Source organism: Nomascus leucogenys, chromosome 1a, assembly GCF_006542625.1.
Source record: "Nomascus leucogenys isolate Asia chromosome 1a, Asia_NLE_v1, whole genome shotgun sequence".
NCBI classification, from domain to species: domain Eukaryota; kingdom Metazoa; phylum Chordata; class Mammalia; order Primates; family Hylobatidae; genus Nomascus; species Nomascus leucogenys.
The window spans coordinates 51,559,381-51,582,532 of NC_044381.1; the positions used below are offsets into that span (position 1 = coordinate 51,559,381).

At 44.9% G+C, this 23,152-nt stretch overlaps 1 protein-coding gene across 1 annotated transcript; it reads left to right on the top strand.

The window, feature by feature from the left end:
• Positions 1–4,246: 4,246 nt before the first annotated feature.
• Positions 4,247–10,274, top strand: LOC100589625 (putative spermatogenesis-associated protein 31C2). Its single transcript, XM_030815140.1, is given in 9 exon segments — positions 4,247–4,450; positions 5,612–5,669; positions 6,238–6,298; positions 6,554–6,870; positions 6,873–7,058; positions 7,061–8,187; positions 8,222–9,191; positions 9,194–9,538; positions 9,541–10,274. Coding segments are annotated over 9 exon segments (3,987 nt in total). The 5' UTR covers positions 4,247–4,261.
• Positions 10,275–23,152: the final 12,878 nt, after the last annotated feature.

Below are 23,152 nucleotides of genomic sequence, written 5' to 3' on the forward strand. Positions count from 1 at the left end.
ATAAATCAGGATATCTGGCTTCTAATCTCAGCTCTGCACATTAAAAAATCTGGTTCCGCTCCCATATGTAAAGAGCCTGGATTCTCCCACACTTACATGAGTTTTACCTCCAGGAGCCCCACCAGGTGCTCATTGTGAACAGAAAATAAATTCCTTTGTGCACCTGGCAGGGTGAGAGGGAAAGTTACCATTTGACATACAACTAGAACATAGGGCTCTGTTTAAGAAAGACCTGTCCTCAAAAGGAAATACTTAACAGACCTAGGTGAAGGGCAATTACACAACTCAGCCCACACTAGACTTCCTGTCTCACATAAAGGGTTAAAAAAAAGGCTAAGAAATTCTTCTGAAGGTCAGAGCCCAGGGACTCAGGCCCACTAGAAAATGGATATGTAATCATAAAATTACACACTACTTTCCCTCTACAATGCCTTACCACCACATCAGCAGGGTTCCAGTATAATAACTGTGAATTATAACTAAGAGAGCAGCGATTGTTCATTTAAGAGGCACCTTAAAACAACAATATCAAAATATTCCTACCATTCAGTAGTCTATTTAATGGGTATGAGGAGACCTCAAGCACAATTTGGACTCAAATATTGCATCCTTAAAATATTATTTGGCTAAAGCTAATGTAAAATATGAGAAACTATCTCCCTAAACAACATCTTTAGACAATATTCTGAATTAGCTCCCAGTGCTGACAGTTTTAGTGCCGCTTGGACATTTTTCTTGATGGCCTAAAGCAAGAAGTTGCAAACATGGTACGTAAACAAAAAATTGACTGAAAAATTATCCCATTGTATGAACTTCAACATTTTGTAAACATGTTAAAGAGGCTCGACATAACAAAAACAAACAAACAAAAAACCTTCATAAGTAAATGTTTATCCTCTTTGTCTAAAAGAGAGATCATTTTGGTTAACATGCAAGGCACCCTCTACTTCATCTCCCTATTTGGGGCATTAATAATTCTGGCTTTCTTACTGAAGTAAAATATACATACCAAAACTTATTATTTTGGCCATTTTAAAGTGTACAGTTCAGTGGTGTTAAGTCTAATACATTAACATTGTTGTAAAACCATCACCACCATCTGCATCCCAGACATTTTTTTCTTCATCTTCTCAATGGAATTTTTTCATATTCCCAACTGAATCTATACTTATTAAGCAATAATTCCCCATTCCTTGTACACCCAAACCTGGCAACCAACATTATGCTTTGTCTCTACAATTTGACTACTCTAGGTACCTCATATAAGTAGAATTGTATGATATTTCTGTTTCTGTATCTGGCTTATTTCATTCGGCACAATTTCTTCAAGATTTGTTGATATTGTAGCATGTGTCAGAACTTTATTCCTAAGGCTGAGTAATGTTCGCTAGTATTTATATACCCCCTTTTGTTAATCCATTTGCCGTGGATGGACGTTTGGGTTATTTCTACCTTCTGGTTATTGTGAAATGCTGCTATAAACATTGATGTGCTAGTAATAGTTTGAGTTCCTGCTTTCAATTCTTTGGTGGTATATACCTATCTAGAAGTGGAATTGCTGGATCATATGGTAATTTGATTTTTAAATTTTTGAGGAACTGCCAAATAGTTTTTCACACCAGCTTCACTATTTTACATTCCCACCAGCAATGCACAAGTGTTCCAGTTTCTCCACATCCTCATTAACACTTGTTGCTTATTTTTTTGGATAATATACATTATAATGGATGTGAAATGATATCTTATTGTGGTTTTGAATTAAATTTCCCTAAAGATTAGTGATGTGGAGCATCTTGTGCATTTGTGTATGTTCTTTGAAGAAATATCCATTCAAATCTTTTGCCCATTTTTGAATCATCTTGTTTGTATCTTTTGTTGTCAAGTTTTGGAAGTTCTTTATATATTCTCGATATTAATCTTCTATCAGTATGTATGATCTACAAACATTTTCTTGCAATCCATGAGTTGCCTTTTCACTCTATTGATAGTGTCCTTTGATGCACAAAATATTTTTATTTTGATGAAGTCTATGTATTCTTTTATTGCCTGTGCTTTTGGTGTCTTTGATCCAACAAATCATTGCCAAACCGAAGTCAAAAAACTTTTCCTTTATGCTTTTTCTTCTAAGACCTTTATAGTTTTAAGTCTTATGTTTAGGCCTTTGATCCAGTTTGAGTTGGTTTATGTATATAGTATGCATAAGGGCCCAACGTCACTATATATGGATACACTGTACTCAGCTTTCTCAACACCATTTGTTGAAAAGATTGTCCTTCCACATGGTCTTGGCACCATGGTTGAAAATCATTTGAACAAGGGTTTATTTCTGGGCTCTCTATTCTGTTCTTTTTATTTATATGTCTGATATCTGTCTTCCTTTTTTTTTTTTTTTTTTTTTTTGAGACAGAGTCTCACTCTGTCACCCAGGCTGGAATGCAGTAGCACAATCTTGGCTCACTGCAACCTCCACTTCCTGGGTTCAAGTGATTCTTCTGCCTCAGCCTCCTGAGTAGCTGAGACTAGAGGCATATGTCACCATGCCCAGCTAATTTTTGCATTTTTAGTAGAGAAAGAGTTTCACCATATTGGCCAGGCTGGTCTCAAACTCCTGACCTCAAGTGATCTGCCCACCCTGGCCTCCCAAACTGCTGGGATTACATATATATCTGTCTTTATGCCACACTGTGTACCACGCTGTTTTGATTGCTGTAGCCTTAAAGTAAGTTTTGAAATCAGGAAGCATGAGTCCAACTTTATTCTTCTTATTCCAGATTGTTTAGGCAATTTGGACTTTCTTAACACTCCTTATAAATGTTAGGATACGTTTTTCGATTTCTGCAAAAAACATCATTAGAATATAAGGATTGCATTGAACCTGCAAATTGCTTTGGAAAGTATTGCCATCTTAACAATATTAAATGTTGTAATCCGGCCGGGCGCCGTGGCTCACGCCTGTAATCCCAGCACTTTGGGAGGCCAAGGCAGGTGGATCATGAGGTCAAGAGATTGAGACCATCCTGACCAACATGGTGAAACCCCGTCTCAATTAAAAATACAAAAAGTAGCTGGGCGTGGTGGCGCACGCCTGTAGTCCCAGCTACTTGAGAGGCTGAGGGAGGAGACTTACTTGAACCCAGGAGGCAGAGGTTGCAGCGAGCCAAGATCGCACCACTGCACTCCAGCCTGGCAACAGAGTGAGACTCTGTTTCAAAAAAAACAAAAGGAAAACTGCATGTCCTGCACATGTACTCTGGAACTTAAAATAAATACATAAGTACATAAATAAAATTTAAAAAAATAAAAAAAATCTTAATTGTATGTGGGTAGGTCCCTTTGATTGAAAGTGAGATAGAAGGAAGGGCACAGTGGCTCACACCTGTAATCCCAGCACTTTGGGAGGCCGAGGTGGGTGGATCACGAGGTCAGGAGATCGAGACCATCCTGGTTAACAAGGTGAAACCCCGTCTCTACTAAAAATACAAAAAGAAATTAGCCAGGCGTGGTGGCAGCGGATGCCTGTAGTCCCAGCTACTCGGGAGGCTGAGGCAGGAGAATGGCTTGAACCTGGGAGGCAGAGGTTGCGGTGAGCCGAGATCGCGCCACTACACTCTAGCCTGGGCGACAGAGAGAGACTCCGTCTCAAAAAAAAAAAAAAAAAAGAAAGTGAGATAGAAATAATTTTTTAAAACTTACTATTCAAAATTTGCAAAACTAAATAAGAGTAAAAAGAATTTACATTTTGTCCCTGGATTGATATAAGACAAAAACATTGTGCGGGAAAGCTGGAGTTGAGGATGAACGAGATTCTGAGAATAAAAATCCCTGGTACATAGCCAAAATTTCAGAATCAACTTCAGATTTTCAAGGGCTATAAAGCAGGTAACCTCAAGCCACCATCTCCAACAGATAAAAGGAACCAGGTAATATCTGTGTTCCAGGGAGGAAGAATAGAAAATTGGCTGAGTTCTATCACTGACAAAACTTAGTGGCAAGGAGGGATCGGGAAGGTGGGAGGCTGGAGGGATCCCCAGCTTGGGGGGTGGGGAGGGGCTGTGCTTCAGTCTCCCCCTCCCACTGCCCCTCTCCCACCCACTGCCCCTCTCCCTCCCACTGCCCCTCTCCCTCCCACTGCCCCTCCCCAACAAAGGAGCCCTTTTTGATGTGAAGGCCCCAGCTCTGTGACTAGGCCTGGGCCCCAGTCCCTAGTCTCCACGGGGATGCCCAGAGCTCAGTTGCTTGAAAGCAACACACACCTATTCACATGGAGAATCTTCCCTTTCCTCTAAAATTACTTAGTGCCTCATCGCTAAATGCCCCCAGCTCCACACCATGGGTGTTGGATATCTTCCTCACCTTGGTGTTTGCCCTGGAGCTCTTCTTCCTATTACTCCCCTACTTCTCTTACCTCCATTGTGACAACCCACCCTCACCATTGCCTGGGAAGAGAAAGGTAAGGAGCCCTCAGTCCGGACCCACAGAGCTTGATTCTCTCCTTTCTTTTTATTATTAGTTCCACTTTTCCAAATCCAGTGGAGAGATTTCTGCAATGGGAAGTCTCAGGAGAGACCAGAACATCATCCTTCCAGGGAGAGGCAGGGCAGCCAGGGGTTGGTAGGGGTAGATCGTGTACTGGGATTTCCATGCCAAGCTCTCAGTCCATCTGTGAGGGACCGCAGGAGGCATCAAGGCAAAATCAAACCAGTGGGCTTAGCGGCCAGGACTGGTCATGAGACGGGGGAGGTCTCTGGTCATGAGACAGGGGAGGTCTCTGTCCGAGGCCAGGCCCTGAGCCCTGGCTCATCAGCCCCTTCCTGGGGCAGGTGGCTCGGGGCCCAGCCTCCTCTGTGTGGGGTGATATGGGGCCTGTGCTGGGCCCCCGAGGGCCTCCCACCGGGGCCCAGCATCTCCTCTGGTCTCCTGGGAAGCAGAATCCTACCTGACAGCTCAGTGGTGCCTGCGGGCCTGAGGTTGGGCATTCCTGGAGCAGAGGAACAGGGACTGATGGCGTCCACGGTGGACCTCATATTGAAAATCCCTGTGTGTGTGTGTGTGTGTGTGTGTGTGTTATTTTTATTTTATTTTATTTTTTGAGACGGAGTCTTGCTCTGTCACGCAGGCTGCAGTGAAATGGAGCGATATCGGCTCACTGCAACCTTTGCTTCCCGAGTTCAAGCTATTCTCCTATCTTAGCGTCCTGAGTAGCTGGGGATTGCAGGTGCCCGCCACCACGCCTGGCTAATTTTTGTATTTTTAGTAGAGACGGAGTTTCACCATGGCCAGGCTGGTCTCAAACTCCTGACCTCAGGTGATCCACCTGCCTCAGCCTCCCAAAGTGCTCAGATAATAGGCGTGAGCCACCATGCCCGACTCCCTCTTCCTGTTTTTCTAAGAAGAAAAGCAGTTTATCATCCATTTAAACATGAGTGGGAGGAAGTACACAGAGCTGCCTGAGCAAGACGGAGATAGCCATGTGGTTCGTGAGTGCGGCATGCTGCGGCTGGGCTAGGGGCGGAGATGGACAGCCGGTCCTAGCTCATCGCCATTTCTTGTCTCCCAGTGTCATCTTGTCTCCCAGCATCATCTTGTCTCCCCATGTCATCGTGCCTCCCAGTGTCCAGTAGGGTGGAGGGGGAGGCCCAGAGGCAGGATGAAAAACCACAGTCTGAGAGGTAAGGCTCTGCCAGGGCACACTAGAGTTAATTTGATCTCATCTGTCCCGGAGGGAACTGACTCTGAAGAACTCAGTAGAAGAAGCCTGAGGTTGGGGCTCCTAGGAAGGAAATCAGAACCCCGGGTCCTTCTCAGATTCCATGCCGGAATGAAGCCATGGTGGGCCAGGGACTGAGCGTTACCCAGCAGGGGGCAGTGTGTGTGTCCTGGGAAGACCAATGCCTGCCTGGATGCGGAGTGGGGTGAGGGGGCCTCCCGCTCCCTGGGAACAGCTATTCAACTCTGCTAAGGCTGATTCCTCTTTGAGACCACCCCAGTCCTTTCTCCCCACAGGGCAATTGTGAGGACTGTTGGGGTGGAGGGTCCATGTGTGGAAGCCCTTTGTGAATGACAAAGCCCTGCCCTCCATGCCTTGCTATTACCGTTGGGGCCATGTGGCTTTGGACATAGATGGGTGGGTTCCAGGGCCTAATTCCCCAAGGTCTTCCCTAAAGAAACATCCACTCAGCCTCCTGTGAGATCCCAGGCCCCTCCCTCACTGCCCTAACCCAGTCTCCTGATTTCCAGCTTGTAGAGAGTGCCCAAGAGGCCTGGAGGAGACTTGGGACCTGCTTTCACAACTGCAGAGGTGAGGCACTTCCCCTTCCCTGCATCCTTCCTACCAGGGCTGAGATGCGACCCCAGGGCCATAGGCAGCCTGGAGCTGACCTGGAATGGGGAGACCAGGGGGACAGAGGATGGGAGTAAAACCCTGGGGCGAGGGGTAGCAGGAGAATTGGGCAGTCAGCGTGTGAGGAGGTGGAGGGGCTGTGGCCCGAGCGCCTACTCTGCCCTCCGAACCCACCTGCTCCTGGCTGCAGCTTGTGCCTCCTGTCTCCTGCAGCCTCCTGGGGCCACACCTTGACAAAGGTGACTTTGGTCAGCTCTCTGGTCCAGACCTCCCAGGTGAGGTGGGCAAAAGAGCACCTGATGGAGCCTCCCAGTCCTCTCATGAGCCTATGGAAGATGCTGCTCCCACTCTCTACCCGTTAGCTTCCCCGGATCCTCAAACCAAGCATCCTCAGGATCTGGCCTCCACCCCATCACCAGGCCCAATGACCACCTCAGTCTCCTCCCTAAGTGCCTCCCAGCCACCAGAACTTTCCCTTCTCCTAGAACGCCTCTCACCCGAGCCACCTGCACTTTTCCCTCACCCACCACACACCCTGATCCTCTGGCCTGCTCTCTGCCTCCTCCAAAAGGCTTCACTGCTCCTCCCCTGAGGAACTCCACTCTGATAACTCCATCTCACTGTGACTCAGTGGCACTTCCACTGGGCACCATCCCTCAAAGCTTGTCTCCATGTGAGGATTTGGCGGCTTCTGTCCCAGCCATCTCAGGCCTTGGCGGCTCAGTCAAGTTTCTGCCTTCTCCTGGTGGCAGGAGACTACCAGAACCTGGTGCGTCTTCAATTCATCAGTCCAGCAAGATCATCTTTCCCGCCACCCACCAGAGACCTGTCAGATGGAAGCTGGTAGCCCGTTTTTGCTCAGCTCTGATGGCCAGAATGTCGTGGGGATACAAGTCACAGAAAGAGCCAAGGTCAACATTTGGGAAGAAAAAGAAAATGATGAATCATTCACAAACCAAATGACCCCAGAAAAGCACTTAAATTCTTTGGGGAATTTGGTTAAACCATTGGATGCTGAGCAGGGCACCACAACCCCAAAACCCTTCTGGAACAAGGGAGAGAACTTGAAAGAGCTGCCCAGTCCTCAGAAGTTCTCAGATCCTAGGCTCTTGCAGGAAAGTTTTCAGAAGAATTATAGCCAGTTTTTCTGGGGCCTCCCCTTTCTGCACAGCAAATCCCTGGTGGCTAATGCCTGGGTCACTGACTGGTCTTGCACTTTACAGTCTCCTCCTTTTTTCAATCAAATTTCCAATGTCTGCCCAATTCAAAGGGAGACAACAATGTCCCCACTGCTTTTCCAGGCTCAGCCCCCGTCCCATCTGGGGCCCGAGTCCCAACCCTTTATTTCATCCACACCCCAATTCTGGCCCACACCTATGGCTCAGGCCAAGGCTCAGGCCCATCTTCAATCCTCTTTCCCAGTCCTATCTCCTGCTTTTCCATCCCCAATTAAGAACACTGGAGTAGCTTGCCCTGCATCACAGAATAAAGTGCAAGCTCTCTCCCTACCTGAAACTCAGCACCCTGAATGGCCTTTGTTGAGGAAACAACTAGAAGGTGGGTTGGCTTTACCCTCTAGGGTCTAAAAATCTCAGAACGTCTTTGGTGTCTCCACTCCTAATCCTCCCCAGGAAAGCTTGACATCCATTCTGCCTGAGAACTTTCCAGTCAGTCTTGAACTCCGGAGACAATTGGAGCAACACATGGGGCAACCTGGAAGGATCCAAGAGTCTCTGGATCTGATGCAGCTTCGGGATGAATCGCCAGGGACAAGTCAGGCCAAGGGCAAACCCAGGCCCTGGCAGTCCTCCACGTCCACAGGCAAAAGCAGCAAGGAGGCACAGAAGGTGAAGTTGCAGCAAGGAGGCACAGAAGGTGAAGTTCCAGCTAGAGAGGGACCCGTGCCCACATCTGGGGCAAATTCTGGGTGAGACCCCGCAAAATCTATTCAGGGGCATGGAAAGCTTCCCAGGGAACGTTCTGGGGGCGACCTCTGAGGAGTCAGAAAGGAACTTGAGGAAGCCCTTGAGGAGTAACTCAGGAAGTGATTTATTAAGATGCACAGAGAGGAATCATATAGAAAACATCCTGAAAGCCCACATGGGCAGGAAGTTAGGCCAGACCAACGAGGGCTTGATCCCCGTGAGTGTGCGTCGATCCTGGCTTGCTGTCAACCAGGCTTTTCCTGTGTCCAACACCCACGTGAAAACCAGCAATCTAGCACCCCCAAAAAGTGGGAAAGCCTGTGTGAACACAGTCTAGGTGCTCTCCTTCCTTGAGCTGTGTACTCAGCAGGTGCTGGGAGCCCATATTGTGAGGTTTTGGGCCAAACACAGGTGGAGTCTACCCCTCAGGGTCCTCAAGCCCATTCAGTGCTTTAAACTGGAAAAGATTTCATCCTTGTGCAGTACACAGCTTGTCGGTCCCTCCTCAGCCACCTGTGAATCTGGGTCTGGTTCAAAAGTTGAGGTGGCCACGTTCCTTAGAGAGCCACCAATGGCAAGTCTGAGAAAGCAGGTGCTGACCAAAGCATCTGTTCATGTGCCAGAGAGTCTTCAGGCCTCCTCACCTGCATGTAAGCAGTTCCAGAGGGCCCCACAAGGGATCCCATCTAGGAATGATCATGGGTCCTTGAAGGCTCCTACAGCTGGACAGAAGGGCAGGTGGCCATCTAAGCCCCTCATATACAGCCTCACAGGCAGCACCCAGCAGAGCAGGAGCTTAGGAGCCCAATCTTCAAGGGCTGGAGAGACCAGGGAGGCAGTGCCACAACCCAGAGTCCCCTTGGCAACCCGTATGATGGCAAACCTCCAAGCCACAAGTGAGGATGTCCATGGTTTCGAGGCTCCGGGGCCAGCAAAAGCTCTCTACTCCCTAGAATGTCTGTCTCCCAAGACCCAAGAAAGCTGTGCCTTATGGAGGAGGTTGTTCATGAATTTGAGCCTGGAATGGCCACGAAGTCAGAGACCCAGCCTGATGTTTCTGCCACTGTTGTGCTCCTTCCAGATGGGCAAGCATCTGTTCTGCCCCATGCTTCAGAGAATTTGGCTTCTCAAGTGCCCCAGGGCCATCTCCAGAGCATGCCTACTGGGAACATGCGGGCTTCCCAGGAGCTATGTGACCTCATGGCAGCCAGAAGGAGCAACCTGGGGCACAAGGAGCGCAGGAACCCAAACTGTCAAGGCTCATGCAAGAGCCAAACCCAATGTTTCCCCCTACTCACAAGAGTGAGAACTCTAGGAAGCCCAACTTAGAAAAACATGAAGAAATGTTTCAAGGATTGAGGACTCCTCAACTTACCCCGGGCAGGAAGAGAGAAGACACCCATCAGAATGAAGGCGTCCAGCTACCGCCATCAAAGAAACAGCCTCCTTCAATAAGCCACTTTGGAGAAAACATCAAGCAATTTTTTCAGAGGGTTTTTTCAAAGAAAGAAAGGAAGTCAGCACCGGTCACTGCTGAGAGCCAAAAAACAGTAAAAAACTGATCATGCATGTACAGCAGCAGTGCTGAAGCTCAGGAGCTCATGACAGCAGTTGGACAGATGCTGGAGGAGAAAATGTCACTTCGCCATGTGCGCCATGCCTCGAAGGTAAGTGAGCAAAAACAAGCCCCAGTCTGTGGGTTTCCCTGCAACCACAGGCACCTCTCCTACTCAGAACACAGCAGAATGCTGAGCTATGCAGCCAGCAGTCAACAAGCCACTATCAAGAGCCAGAGTTGTCCCAACAGAGACAGGCAAATCAGAGATCAGCAGCCCTTGAAAAGTGTCCGGTGCAACAACGAGCAATGCGGCCCGTGACATCCCCAACTCTTGCTCCCCAAGAAAGCTGTATCCCCAGTCAGTCCCCCTCAGCATCAGTCGAAGACACCCAGTGCCTCCAGCCACCATCACCACTGTCCAAGGCACTGTCTTCTTCCAGGAGGTATCTAATTTGTTCGGTCACAAATTCTTTTTTAGCCTTCCCAGAGAAAAACAAGTCTCCAAGAAAAAATTCACTCTAAGTAGAGAAAAAGTATTTTCTCTTATGTTAGTACACAGAACATTTAATATTCCACAATATATATGGTTTTTTATTCATAAGAGGGTGATGGCTTTTATTTGTGGCATGCTTGGTGTGGGCTTGGTTTCTAGAAGTGACAGGACATGGAGGGATGCTGACAGTGGTGCTGTAAGCACACTTTCATCCTGAGTTCCTTCACTGAACCTTACGTTTCTGTAATACTGTCTTTACGCAAACAACAAAAAAATCTAAAAACAAGATGAGAAAAATCTATGAAGATCCCACTCTGAAATAAGGTTCAACCCATCTTTCCACTACTTACTGTCTACCTCAAACTTTATGCAGCTGTAGGGAGAAGGTTTGCAGAGATGTCACAGGGCTGAACATCTCCATGCAGGCTCCAGGAAGTGCCACAGCCAAGTAGCTTCATGTGTCACAAAACAGTGGAAGTTTGGGTGGGAGAGTGCTGGACCCTGAGTTCAGAAGTGGGAGAAGTCTTGACCCTGGGTATCCTGGTGGAGAATAGATAATATCTGCCCCCGGGAAGCCCCTTCTCTCCCTGAGAAAGGCTGGGATGGAGATGGGCCCTCTTAGCTCAACCAACATGCGAAGCACAGAGTCCCCATCCCACTGCCTCTCCCTTTCTCGCACTCTGGAGTGGCGGTGGGGACAGACCTTCCAGCTCTGTGCATGTGTAGGTGGGGGGTGGGGGGCTGGGGGGCGGCCTTCATGGAGGCTGCTGAGGGTGGTGAACTCCCCTGCCCCAGATGAGTGAATGACCCGGCTGGGAGGTCAGACCCAGCAAGGGCTGTGGGGGTATCAGGTGGAGTGGGCTCCAGGTGTACTCTCAATGCACTGGGCAGGTCTCAGGCCAGGCTCCCTGGACCCCGCCTGGGTGATGTGGTCACTCCCTGGGGGACTGCTGTCAGGCCCCAGCCACCCACCCTGGGCAGCACCATCCCATCGCAGGACTGGACTTTCTGAGTCCTGAGACAGGACAGTACTGCCCAGGCCTAACAGACTGGGAGGACCTGTTAAGTCCTCCATCCCTAGACCAGCCTCCCACACAGCACGGACAGTCTCTTACATTTACCTTCAGGGCACTGACTGATCCTTCTCACTCTAAGGCAACCAAGGCAGAGCTGAGGACCTGTGCCAGGGTGGGAGCCAGTCCCCTCCCTAAATAGGCCTGAGGGAAGCACCATCCCTGTCCCAATCTGCCACAAGTTTCAGCCCAGGAGACACATAGGGAAGGGAGGACGGGGCCTCCCTGCTGGCTGACACTGGAAAAGCTGGACCTGGGAGAAGAGGGAGTGCAGGGCTGGCCGAGGATGCTCCAGGCCCATGGAGAGCTCGGGCTGCACCATGGGGCTGTCCCTCCTGGGCTGGATATTGTGCCCTCTGCAGGATCTGAGAAAGTCCAGTCCTGAGATGGGACACCACTGCCCAGGGTGGGTGGCCGGGGCCCACCAGCAGTCCCCCAGGGAGTGACCACATCACTCAGCCAGGGTCCAGGGAGCTTGGGCCAAGACCTGCCCAGTGCACTGAGGGTACACCTGGAGCCCACCCCACCTGACACCCCCACAGCACTGACAGGGTCTGACCTCCCAGCATGCATCTGCCTCTCCCTGCACCCCAGCTGCCCACCCTGCCTGTTCCCTGGCTTCCTCCATCCTGTGCAGCCCATAGACTGTGACCATCTCACTGGCCACTCTGGCCTTTCCTTTGCCTTTCTCCTGTCAAAATCTCTGAGCACGATCTCCCAGGTTCATCCAAACACCTGCTTTGTCCACTTTTGACTGGGCCTTTGGGCACCACTGGCCCATCCGAGCTGTCCACAGGGCCTTCGATAATGTGTATTGCACCTGACATCTCCCAGCAGTGCTCAGCCGCCCCCGCATGAGGTCCCTGCTGACCAGATCCCAGACATCAGGTCCTCCCTGACCACACCCTCACTGATTAGAACCCCATGACCACGCCCTACTAACCAGGCCCCCGCTGCCAGGCCCGCAATGACCAGGACCCTACTGACCAGGACCTTACAGACCAGGGCCTCACTGACCATGTCCTCACTGACCAGGTCCTTACTGACAAGGCCTCATTGATCAGGTTCCACTGATCATGACCCCATTGCCTGGCCCCACAGATGAGGCCCCACTGACCAGGCCTCCAGGGAACAGGCTGCCACTTACCAGGCCCCTATTCAGCAGGCCCCAGGTGACCAGATGCCCCTGACTATGACCCTAGTGAGTAGGCCCCACTGAATGGGCACCCACTGCTCAGATCCCCACTGACCAGGTCACCCTATTTTATTGATATCATAATTAACAATCTTTTTTTTTCTTTTTGGACGCAGTCTTGCTCTGTCACCCAGGCTGAAGTGCAGTGGCGCAATCTTGGCTCATTGCAAGCTCCGCCTCCCAGGTTCATGCCATTCTCCTGCCTCAGCCTCCCAAGTAGCTGGGCCTACACGTGCCTGCCACCACGCCCAGCTAATTTTTTGTATTTTTAGTAGAGACAGGGTTTCACTATGTTAGCCAGGATGGTCTCTATCTCCTGACCTCATGATCCACCTGCCTCAGCCTCCCAAAGTGCTGGGATTACAGGAGTGAGCCACCACATCCAGCCTATAATTGTTCTATTTTATTATTAGTCAGTGTTGTTAATCTCTTACTGAGAGGTGACAGTGTGCTGGCAGCCCTCGCAGCCGTCACTCACTCTTGGCACCTCCTCGGCCTCGATGCCCACTCTGGCCATGCTTGAGGAGCCCTTCAGCCCACCACTGCACTTTGGGAGCCCCTCTCTGGGCTGGCCAAGGCTGGAGCTGGCTCCCTCAGCTTGCGGGGAGGTGTGGAGGGAGAGGCATGGGTGGGAATCGGGGCTGTGTGCGGCACTTGCAGGCCAGCGCAAGTTCCAGGTGGGCATGGGTTCGTTGGCCTTGCACTTGGAGCAGCCAGTTGGTGCCACCAACCCCAGGCAGTCAGGGGCTTAGCACCTGGGCCAGCAGCTGCAGAGGGTGTGCCGGGTCCCCCAGCAGTGCCGGCCCGCCAGCACTGCACTCGAATTCTCGCCGGGCCTCAGCTGCCTCCCTGTAGGGCAGGGCTCAGGACCTGCAGCCTGCCATGCCCAAGCCTCTCCCCACCGCCATGGGCTCCTGTGCAGCCCGAGTATCCCCAACAAGCACCGCCCCCTGCTTCGCAGCGCCTGGTCCCATCGACCGCCCAAGGGCTGAGGAATGTGGGCGCATGGTGCGGGACTGCCAGGCAGCTCTGCCTGTGGCCCCAATGCAGGATCCACTGGGTGAAGCCAACTGGGCTCCTGAGTCTAGCAGGGACTTGGAGAACCTTTATGTCTAGCTAAGGGATTGTAGATATACCAATCAGCACTCTGTGTCTAGCTTAAGGTTTGTAAATGCACCAATCAGCACTCCGTATCTAGCTAATCTGGTGGGGACTTGGAGAACCTTTATGTCTAGCTAAGGGATTGTAAATACACTAATCAGCACTCTGTGTCCAGCTCAAGGTTTGTAAACATGCCAATCAGCACTCTGTCAAAACGGACCCATCAGCTCTCTGTAAAACGGACCAATCAGCTCTCTGTAAACTGGACCAATCAGCAGGATGTGGGTGGGGCCAGATAAGGGAATAAAAGCAGGCTGCTCGAGCCAACAGTGGCAACCCACTCGGGTCCCCTTCCACACTGTGGAAGCTTTGTTCTTTCACTCTTTGCAATAAATCTTGCTGCTGCTCACTCTTTGGGTCCACACTGCCTTTATGAGCTGTAACACTCACTGTGAAGGTCTGCAGCTTCACTCCTGAGGCCAGCAAGACCATGAACCCACCAGGAGGAATGAACAACTCCAGACAGGAGGAACGAACAACTCCAGACAGGAGGAACGAACAACTCCAGACGCGCTGCCTTAAGAGCTGTAACACTCACCACAAAGGTCTGCAGCTTCACTCCTGAAGCCAGTGAGACCATGAGTCCACCAGAAGGAAGAAACTCTGAATACGTCTGAATATCAGAAGGAACAAACTCTGGACACATCACCTTTAAGAACTGTAACACTCACCGTGAGGGTCCGCAGCTTCATTCTTGAAGTCAGTGATACCAAGAACCCACCAATTCCAGACACATTACTGTGCCTACAAGTTAAACTTTATGATAGGTATATATGTATAGGAAAAACAGAACATGTACAGTTCAGTACTTTCTACAGTTTCAGGCATCCTACTGGGGGTCTTGGAACGTATCCCGCATAGATAAGTGGTAAGCTACTGTATAATTAAATGTCTATATGATATCTATACTCAAATGTTGAAACAGTTCTTCAAATTTGGCATGTCCAGAATTCAACACGTAGTCTTCTTTCTTCCTGTCAAACTTGGCCCCCATCCAGTGTTACCCACCCAAGTCCATCTATCTGCTCATGCCTTGATCCTTGAAATTACTTTGGACATTGTTCTTTCTCTCACACCTTAATACCTTTCTTTCTCTCCCACCTTGACATTACTTAACCAATCATTAAGTCTTGTCTATTTTACCCTTCCTCACTCTCCAAGACCATGATTAATTATCATGGCATTTTCCCTCCTCTTCATAGTTCTTGTGTAATTTTACATTTATTTGTGTGATTATTTTATTAATACCTGAATCGAATACACATCTGTTCTCGGATCACCAAATACCCCAGCAAATGTTTGTCACATAGAATGATTCAATGTATATTCTTAAACGAATGAATGTTCTCACAGGTAAAATTCATTGAATAAGATACTTTAGACTTTTTAAAAAATATATTAAATCCTGAATATTGATTCCCCCCCAAAAAAAATAAAGTGAAAGTCCAAAGGATTTCTCAGGTCTTGTCTTATTTATCTGATCTGTGTGTTTCCAAAAGGCTACCATAAACAGCAAAGAAAACACTCTCTCATCATGGATGGGGAAAAGTAACACAGGAAAAAGTGTGGGTGGAAACTCTCAAGGGAGGTCTAGGGGACACTTATGCTGATGGTGAAGGTACAGAGCTGGATGTATTCACAGGGGAAAAACAAAAGATGACAACATGAAACCATGGCCCTTAGAGAATTCAAAAAGGGCTTATTAAAATATGAACTGAGTTTGAGAGTAAACCAAGCAAATCTATCCACTGAGGAAGAGAGCAACTTTCTAGAATTTTGAACAGGGATGAGCAAAAAATAGAACAACCCAAAAGACTTACTACAAGAGCAGCAAGAAGGCAGGCACCTGTTTCAAGAAAGCCCAAATAAAGGGTTCCCCATATTTAGAGCCATAAAAAACTAGATTGGCAGACTTTCAAAAGATCAAAAACTTGGCAGGATGGGAGAAGGAGGATTTGCCAGATTAATATACCAACCACTGACAAGAAATCTGTCTATGTTAATTAAGCATATTTATATACATGTATGGTAAGAGTTCCTGTCCCATATATCACACAATCTAAGGACAGCTGGGAGAGGAGAATATAACAGTCTTACCATATTCTGTAATATAGTGACATCTGGATAATGTAGTAATATCCAATATGAGTATTTCATTGCTACCCCACTAAATGTTAAACCATAAACAGCATCTTCCTTTCTTTTCAAGAGCTATCAGCTGAAAAGACCTGAAGATATAGCAAACATAGATGTTAACACACGAAAGAAGATCAATTAAAGAAGACTGAATACTCCTCATGGGCAAAGAATATAAAGTTAAGATTTTTTTTTCCTTTTTTGAAAAGTAATGTATGGAGAGAAATCTAAAAATTAAAAAACAAAAATTAAAAGCATAATTTAAAAAATCTAGAATTCAACCATGCAGCCATAAAAAAGAATGAAATCATGTCTTTTGCAGCAACATGGATGGAGCTGAAGGCCATCATCCTAACTGAATTAACTCAGAAACACAAAATCAAATACTATATGTTCTCACTTATAAGTGAGAGATAAACAATGAGTGCACATGGACATAAAGATGGAAATCACAGACACTGGGGGCTCCAAAGGGGGAAGGAGAAAGGGGGAAAAGGGTTGAAAACTTACCTATTGGGAACAACATTCACTACTTGGGTGATGTGTATACTAGCAGCCCAAACCTGACCATTACACAACATATCCATGCAAAAAATTTGCACATATACTCCCTTGAATCCATAACAAAATTCTTAAAATTCAATCAGAAGTTTAAAAAGTAAAGCTTAGGAAATCTTCCAGGATGTGGAATGAGAGAGAATGAAAGAAAAAGAGAGAAGGGAGAGTGAGAGAGAAAGAAAGAAAAGCAGAGAGAGAATCAACCTAAGAAGTAAAATATCTAATTAACAGAAATTCCAGTAAGAACAGAGAAAAGAAAGGGAAGATTACTATTAAAGCAATAAAAGAAAATTTCCCAGAGCTTGAGAGACAGAAACTTTAAAATGATCCAAGAAATATCAACAGAAAATCCGTGCTTAAAGACATTTTTGTGAAATTTCAAAGCAAAATGATAGAGAAATCCTACATCTCAGAAAGAGAATAAACAAAATACAGAATCTACAAAGGAACAAGAAAGTCATGCTCTTTCAAGTTTTTCATTAGAAGTGGTAAAAACTAGGAGATGGTTGTGCAAGATTTTTTAAGTACTGAAGGAAGATATTCTGATCCTGGAATTCTATATCCAGACAAATTTTTGGTAAACATAGAAGGAAAATAATCTATTTTCTGACACTCGAAACCTCAGAAAATTTACTTATATTCTGCAAAAGATGGTAAAGCTATCCCCCAGCAAAACAATGGTAAAAATCAAGAAAAGATGTAAGATACAAAGCACTGTGCAACAAACCAAAATATGCATGAAAAGAAATCCCAGGATGACAGCCTGCAAAGCAATCTGTGCAAATTATAACCAAAGTCATTTAAATCCAGGATAACTTTATGAAAAAAATGGAATATATTTATTAAAGAAACTAATGAGCCATAAAATATTATAGGTATTGTAAAGTAAGTACGTATTTCTGCTCAAAAAAGCAAGAGGGCAATAATAATGTCCAGGAAAAAAAAAAACTTTCAAAAAAGCAATGGCCTAATATAAAAGTAAAATAAAATCTAACTTTGGAACAGTTGATGAAGTCTGAAAGAGATCTCTTTTTTATTAATTTTTTTCATACTGAGTGATGATATTGGAACTGTATAGAATGAACACATATTGGCTCTCCAGTGTAATATTTACATAATAAAGGGGCAATATGTGCAATGGTCAAGGGAATTGTGATAGAATGCAAAGATGACAATCTACTTTCCTCTAAAAGCACACCACAACAATGTAACTTTATAACCATTCATAACAAGAATGCAGTCTACTTCCTTTCTTTTTGAATCTAGGCTAATTTTGTGAGTCCTTTTGACCCAAGGAATGCAGCCAAAGTAGCAGTGTGCCATTCATTTCCAAGCCCAGGTCTCAAGAGGCCTGGCCCGCTTCTGCTCTCTTTCTTCAAACCCTGACAGTAGCCTTGTGAACAGACCAAAGTAGCATGCTAGGTGATAAGACACACATGGCCAATTCTCCTGCTTAACCCCAACTAACGTCCACCTACCTTCCAGAAGCAGAACTGCCCAGCTTCACACAGATGCTGGAATGGGCACAGCCAAGACCTGAACAACTGCCCAGTTAAGGCCAGCCCAAATTTTTGGCCCATGGAATTATGAAGTAAAGAAATGGTTGCTGTCGGCAGGGCGCTGTGGCTCATGCCTGTGATCCTAGCACTTTGGGAAGCCAACGCAAGGCCAGGAGTTTGAGACCAGCTGACCAACATGGTGAAACCCCATCTCTACTAAAACTTAAAAAAAAAAAACTAGCCGGGCGTGGTGACACACGCCTGTAATCCCAGCTACTCAGAAGGCTGAGGCAGGAAAATCGCTTGAACCTGGGAGGTGGAGGTGGCACTGAGCTGAGATCACGCCATTGCACTCCATTCTGGGCAACAGAGGGAGACTCTATCTCAAAAAAAAAAAAAAAGAAAAGAAAAAGAAAAGAAAAGAAAATTTACCAGACTTAGTTTTTGAAAAACACTATATTTTTGACCTAAAGTGCAGTTGGCTCGGGCAGTCTTTGTGTCCCTTACTTTTATAAAAAAGAAAAGTTATTAAAGTCATGTGTAAATAGGTAACAGAACTAATATAATAAAAGAAATTTCATTGTTTCACCTTTTTCCATCCTAGCCTCTCTGCAGAGGCAACCTATATGTTTCTTGTTATATCTCTAAGTAAACATGTATAGACCAAAAATTCTTGAGTTTTTACCTTTAAAATTTATTTGTACATGTATTCTTCCTAGTGTGACAGATAACAGATGATAGGAGGATTGAGCTCCTTTACTGCATTTCCCACCTTTATTTCTCCCCATCTTCCTAATTTTTTGATAATACTATTACGATTTCTCATTTGTTTCCTTTATAAATACATACATTTTCATATAACCTCTATTTCTTATTTTTTAATTTTAGACCATATCTCTTGACTCCCTACTTTATGTTAAACTCCCACTCTTTTTTCCACCTGTCCTTTCCTCTTTTGCCTCCCAGCTTCTGATAGATGCATTTTCATAAGACTGTTAACATTTTAATTTCATTCTATAACTACAATTAAGTCATCTATGCCTTGTGGGTAATTTTAGATGTTGAAAATTGATAAGTACCATTCAAATTTTCCAATTTTAAATAATAGTTAATATTTATTGAGTACTTACAGTGTGCCAGGCACCATTCATTTCTGTACATGCAATAACTCAAATTTCTTTACATATATATCTACATGTATTAATCTTCAAACAACACAATGAGGTAGATAGTATATTTTACTTATGCTACTGCACCCAGCCTAAGTCCAGTAAATTTTCATAATCTTCATAACCTAAAGAAATATAAGTATTAGTAAACTATTTAAATATTTGCTTACAGGGAATTTAGAAAACTAAAATATTGGGGCCTAAGTGGGGTACATTTTATGCCAAAAAGAAAAGAAAAGAGAAGACCCTTTCTCCTCTGCCTCATGCTTACCTTACCTTGCCCTCATTTCCTAAAACCCGTGCAGTCTTTCTCCTCCTATTGGTCTCCCCTACATACCACAGATGTTACTGTCTCCCACATTCATGCTCTGCAGTACAATGAAAAGAGCATCAACTTGGAATAAGACATCGAGTTTAAATAGCTTTGCTACTCGTGCTCTGTGTGGCTATATGCTCAAGCTAACTTCTCTTAATGCAAAAGTAACACCTCCCTCTCTGGCTATCTTTCAGGATTAAATAAATAAAATACTATACTAGGATGCACATATATATGGATGGACTATCTTGAACATAGAAATTATTCAATAAATAGACATTCCCAGGTTGGAGAAAGACAATAGAGAGAGTATAGTAACACAACCAGAACAAAAATTGCTAGAATTCCATCTACTACCTTCTCTATTACCTTCTGTAATCCTAAACCCCTCTCAATCCAAGAACCAAGGGAAACTCCAGAACACTTCTTCTGTAGTCACTGGCAAAACTAACCACAGGTATCTGCAAATCTTCCCCAAAGTTCATGGACAGCTTTATCTCTTTAAAAAAGCTCACATTTAAGGATAAAATGGGTTCATCTTTTTATACAATATTTTGGAAGTATTCATAAGAAGGATAAAAAGTACTAAGAGATATAATATTTATTCTAAAATAGGATCATTGGCAGATGTCTCATTCTAGTGCAGTAAAATAAATGGACAATAATCTCAAATGTAAGACCAGAGAAAACATTACTTGCTCAGCCTTTTAGAATGCTGATTGACTGCTTAAGAACAGTCACTCAGATCTATAAAAACAGGGGTCCTTAAGGAATTGCGGTTTCAAAATGCCTTAAAGAAATGCTAAAAGGAGTCCTTCGAGTTGAAATGAAAGAATAGTAACAACATGAAAACATACGAAAGTACAAAATTATCTGTAAAGGTAAAAATATAGACCAGGTACAGTGGCTCATGTGTAAAATCCCAGCACTTTGAGAGGCTGAGGCAGGAGAATTGCTTCAGGCTAGGACTTCAAGATCAGCCTGAGCAACAAAGCAAGATCTGGTCTCCACAAAAAAAAATTTAAAAATCATCTGGGCCACATAATGTGTACCAATAGTCCTAGCTACTCAGGAGGCTGAGGCAGAAGGATTGCTTGAGCCTAGGAGCTGGAGGCTGGAGTGAGCTGTGATTACATCATTATACTCCAGCCTGAACAACAGAGCAGACCTTGTCTCAAAAGAAAAAAAAAAAAAAAAAAGGTAAGAATATAGTCAAATTCAGAATACCCTAATATTTTAAGGGTGGTGCCTAAATCACTTTTAACTTTAGGATAAAGGTTAAAAGACAAAAACATTAAAATAACTACAGCTACAAAAATTTGTTAAGCAATACACAGTATAAAAAGATGTAAATTGGGCCAGGTGCCATGGCTCATGCCTGTAATCCCAGCACTTTGGGAGGCTGAGGTTGGTGGATCATGAGGTCAGGAGATTGAGACCATCCTGGCTAACCTGGTGAAACCCCATCTCTACTAAAAATACAAAAAACTAGCCGGGCATGGTGGCGGGTGCCTGTAGTCCCAGCTACTCAGGAGGCTGAGGCAGAAGAATGGCATGAGCCTGGGAGGCGGAGCTTGCAATGAGCCAAGATTGCGCCACTGCACTCCAGCCTGGGCGACAGAGCAAGACTCCATCAAAAAAAAAAAAAAAAAAAGATTGTAAATTGTGATATCAATAATATAAAATGCAGGGAAAGAAAAAGTTAGTGTACAGATTTCATATGCAGTTGAAGTTGTTATCAGCTTAAAATAGACTGTTAAAACTATGAGTTGTTTTATGTACAATTCATGGTAACCACAAAGAAAATATCTATAGTAGGTACACTAAAAGCAAAGAGAAAGATATCAAATCATAACACTATAAAAAAACTGTCAAATCACAAAAGAAAACAGCAAGACAGGAAGAAAGCCACAAAGAATCTACAAAATAGTCAGAAAACAACAAAATGGCAAAGGCAGGTCTTTACCTATTGATAATTACTTTAAATGTAAATCAATTAAATTCTCCAATTAAAAGACATAAAATGACTGAATGGTTAAAAAAAATGAAAAGATCCAACTAATGAGAGTCTACAAGAGATTCACATTAGTATTAATGATATGCATAGGATAAAAGTGAAGAAATGGGAAAAATGCAAATGGTAACCAAAAGAGAGCCAGGTTAACTATACTTAATATCACGCAAAATAAACTTTAAGTCAAAAACTGGCACAAGAGACAAAGAGGGTCATTATACAATGATAAAGGGGTCAATTCATCAAGAAGATGTAACAATAATAAACATACATGCACCCAACATCAAACCACCTAGGTAAATAAAGCAAATATTAATAAAACTGAAGGGATACATAGGCAGGAATACAATAATAGTAGGAAACTTCAATATCCCACTTTCAACGATGGATTGCCCAAGCAAAAAAATCAATAAGGAAACAGCAGACTTGAACACTACAGACTAAATGATCCTAAACGATATATGTTAAACATTCCATCCAACAACAACAGAATACACATTCTTTTCAAGCATACATGAGTCATTCTCCAGGATAGGTTATATGTTAGCCCACAAAACAATTCTTAACACATTTAAGAAAACTGAAATCATATCAAGTATCTTTCCCAACCACAATGGTATGCAATTTAGAAATCAATAACATAGTAAAATTGGAAAATTTCACAAAATGTGAAAATTAAACAAACTTCTAAACAACCAATAGATCAAATGAAAAATCAAAAAGAGAAATAAGGAAAAATATCTTGAAACAAATGAAAATGGAAACACAAGATACCAAACTTAGGAGATCCAGCAAAAACAGTTCTAAGAGGGAAATTTATAATAATAAGTGTCTACATTGAGAAAACAGAGATATCTCAAATAAACAGCCTAACTATACTCTCCAGGTAATAAGAAGACGAAAAAACTGAGCCCAAAGTTAACAGAATGAAGGAAATAATAAAAGAAAAGAGCAGAAATAGAGACTAGAAAAATAGAAAAGATTAATGAAACTAAGACTTGATTTTTTTTGAAAATACAAACAAAATTGACACAACCTCTAGCTAAACTAAGATAAAAGAGAAAGGACTCAAAATTATAAATGAAAGAGGAGGTCAGGCACAGTGGCTCATGCCTGTAATCCCAGCACTTTGGGAGGCCAAGAGGGGCAGATCACTTGAGGTCAGCAGTTTGAGACCAAACTGACCAACATGGGAAAACCCTGTCTCTACTAAAAATACAAAAAAAAGTAGCCAGGCATGGTAGTGCCCACCTGTAATCTCAGCTACTCCAGTGGCTGAGGCAGGAGAACCTCTTGAACCCAGGAGGCAGAGGTTGCAGTGAGCCAAGATCATGCCAAGGCACTCCAGCCTGGGTGACAAGAGTGAGACTCCATCTTAAATAAATAAATAAAGAGGAGGCATTGTAACTGACATACAGAAATAAAAAAGAGGATAACAGACTACTAAAACAATTATATGCCAATAAAGTGGATAATTTAGAAGAAATGAATAAATTCATAGAAACATACAACTTACTGCCGGGCACGGTGGCTCATGCCTGTAATCCCAGCACTTTGGGAGGCCGAGGTGGGCAGATCACAAGGTCAGGAGATCAAGACCATCCTGGCTAACACAGTGAAACCCCATCTCTGCTAAAAATACAAAAAGTTAGCCAGGCGTGGTGGCACGCGCCTGTAGTCCCAGCTACTGGGGAGGCTGAGGCAGGAGAAGGGCA